The sequence below is a fragment of the Monopterus albus genome, unplaced genomic scaffold (assembly GCF_001952655.1).
Source record: "Monopterus albus unplaced genomic scaffold, M_albus_1.0 scaffold54.1, whole genome shotgun sequence".
Lineage (NCBI taxonomy): Eukaryota > Metazoa > Chordata > Actinopteri > Synbranchiformes > Synbranchidae > Monopterus > Monopterus albus.
This window is the reverse complement of record NW_018127934.1, coordinates 765062-767741: the sequence shown is the minus strand read 5'-3', so window position 1 is coordinate 767741 and position 2680 is coordinate 765062. Positions and strand designations below refer to the sequence as shown.

Sequence of the window (2680 nt, the reverse complement as noted above, 5' to 3'; positions counted from 1 at the left end):
GTGTTGCCTCAGATTCTATGATTGCATAGATTTTCCCTTCCTGGGGCTTAAAGTTACCAAAGTCTCCCGGGTGGTTGGGGTGATGTACACTGTGTGGATTGTAGTGGCTGCCAGTGGAGTCACACCCCTGGCTCAGGTCTCCATACTGATGGATGTGCACCGCCCTGGGCTCCGGATTGTCCTCTGCGGGGAAGCCACTCAACCGGAGAATGACTTGGAGTTTTCCCTGATGATAATCCTGTTTAAACAGCACCTGACCGTCCACTTTGGGCAAACCCTCAGGTAGTGAGATGCTGGGTCTGATTTCACAGGCTGCATACAGAGTGCTGTTGTGCTGCCAGACCTCTGGTGGAGCCACAGCGTCACTGTCATCTGAGACACATTGTTGACAGCCTGCCAGCAGAACCAGTAGGGCAGTTTCAAATATATGAATTGACCTGAAATAGATTAGAATTATTAGGACACTGCATCAGATGCTAGATTATTTAAATAGTCACCATTATTAGGCTACTTAATCATTAACATTTAATGATCTTTTTACTGTTGCAGATAGAGTGTGAGCTTTTAATCATAGTTGTATGGTAAATTATCAATCTACAAAAAACTTGTCAAAAATGTATATTGGAGTAAAAGTATTATATTTGCCTGTACAATTTAGTTTAGTAGAAGTATAAAGCAGGCAAACTACTTTAATTCATCAAGTACAGTGCAGTTTAGTAAATGTACTTTATTCTTATGTCTTATTTTCCACCGCTGTAAAAATTGTTCAACAATAAATGCCAGTATTTCCTTCTACAACAAACGTTTTGCTCCAGTACTTCAGTAAATTGTCCTGAGTAGGTCTGTCAAGTGACCACAATGCCCTAGTGCACAGCAATTTAAAATAAAATAAATGTACAGAGAAAAGTCTCGATATCTCCCGCTGAAAAGAATGAGGGGCCGTATTAGGTGCACAGACTGCTCTTATCACTGGACTAAACGTGACGCCGCAATATTTCCCCCTGCAAATAAAGTTCATTATAGTTCAGACCAAACGCAAAGTCTGATATATGAGCATAGTCCACTTACCCGTGTAGACGCATGGTCAGCTTTACAAAACAAAACGCCACAAAAGCTATAAATGTGAAGTTTTCGCTCGGTTAACGACTCACGGTGCACTACTTTTCGTGGAAGCGTCGCAGCGTGTCGGTGGGCGTGGCTTGGCTAAAGTGCAGCAGGATGGACCTTCACTTCTATTTGTTTTTCTCCAAATGTGCAGCTGATCCAGAACCTCACGTGGTGGCACGTTGTTGGATCAGCTTAAAATGTAAAGATAAGCTGTTGTCGTGTTGTTAAAATAGTCCTGCTCTTGGGAACGTCCTCCTTAAGCAACACCAATTACTACGTGTTAATACCCAAATTACCGTCGATTAGTCAGTCAATTAATGAGAAAGTGAAAAGACATGGACATTAGTTTACAGATAGGATACTGCCAGCAGGAGCAGAGATGTAACAATACCACATTTCAAAGCTTGAGTAAAATAGTGATAGTAATAATAGCCTAATTAATTCCACATATGACCATTTAGGCCTACTCAGAGACTATACCTATACAATTTTAGTATGTTAAACATATAGCCTACCTGTCAGCTTCTTAGTCATACCATTAAAATATGTCTAATTATGATAATAAACAATTTGCATTTGAAGAGAAGTCAGATGTTGCAACTGACACCTGGGGAAAGTTGCAACAGTCATTAAAAGTCATTATTTAACTTGCATTTGTCTTAATTTTGAACAGTTTTACAAAATGTATTGTAAATATCTATAAAAATCACAGTTGTTTTATTTTTCTTTGTGACTCTCCCGGGGGCCCAGTATCCTCCTCTCAGTTGCCGCTTGATGCGTAGCTTCTGTTTTTAAAAACAGTACAGGGTGGTCTGGTAAATAATTGTCCTCCGCCACTGACCTACCATTAACCGTTCTGCTATCATCCCATCTGATGGCCTTGTGAGAAAATGTAGGCATGGGGGATATTCCTATCAGACTACTCACTGTCACAACAGAAAGGGGTTTTTTCAGCCAAGTAGCAATATTCAAACTCAAGGGGAATAATAACTGTATTTTTCTTTTATTTATTATTGTTGTATCAGTTTTTATATGACTGATGAGTGGGGAGTAGCATCATAATAGTAAAAACATAACATTTAAATTCTTAAATAAACCTATGTTCAGTTAATTTTACTTTAGTAAATGTAGGCTGCTTGCTTGGTGACTTGCTGCTTCTAGGAAGAATGTGATCAAATTTTACCTGATGTCTGACAAAATCTTCCTCTTATTTTTCTCATAGGTTGGTGTTCATGTGGCTGCTCTGGTTGGTCCAAAGTAGTGAGGCACTGTGGGACAGACATGGTCACATTATCATGTTACAGAAAGCTATAGGCCCACTTTCAACAAATGAACAAAATATATACTAAAACAGTTAAGGTCTTAAACCAAAGAGTAAACATGGTGCTTTGGGGGACCCTGATCTGAGGACCCTTGACCATGTAATACCCCAGTTCTTTTACTGGACAGATCTGAATAAGGAATGAGTCCGTCTTTCTTCATTTTAGTGCTGATTTATATAAAACCACAAGCAAAACTACAAAACACATCCCGGATGGCTCCTTCCTCCAGAGACACACACCCTCTGGCTGCT

General features: G+C 39.8%; 1 protein-coding gene across 1 annotated transcript in view; it reads right to left on the bottom strand.

Annotated features, from left to right (window-relative positions):
* LOC109961331 (extracellular superoxide dismutase [Cu-Zn]) overlaps window positions 1-1329 on the bottom strand; it is a 2347-nt gene extending 1018 nt beyond the window's left edge. Inside the window, 3 exon segments of the mRNA XM_020602040.1 lie at window positions 1-4; window positions 7-437; window positions 1069-1329. The exon segment at window positions 1-4 is cut by the window's left edge and continues 1018 nt beyond it. Of these exon segments, the coding sequence (XP_020457696.1) occupies window positions 1-4; window positions 7-437; window positions 1069-1082 (449 nt within the window). The 5' untranslated portion in view covers window positions 1083-1329.
* Between the last annotated feature and the right edge of the window lie 1351 nt (window positions 1330-2680).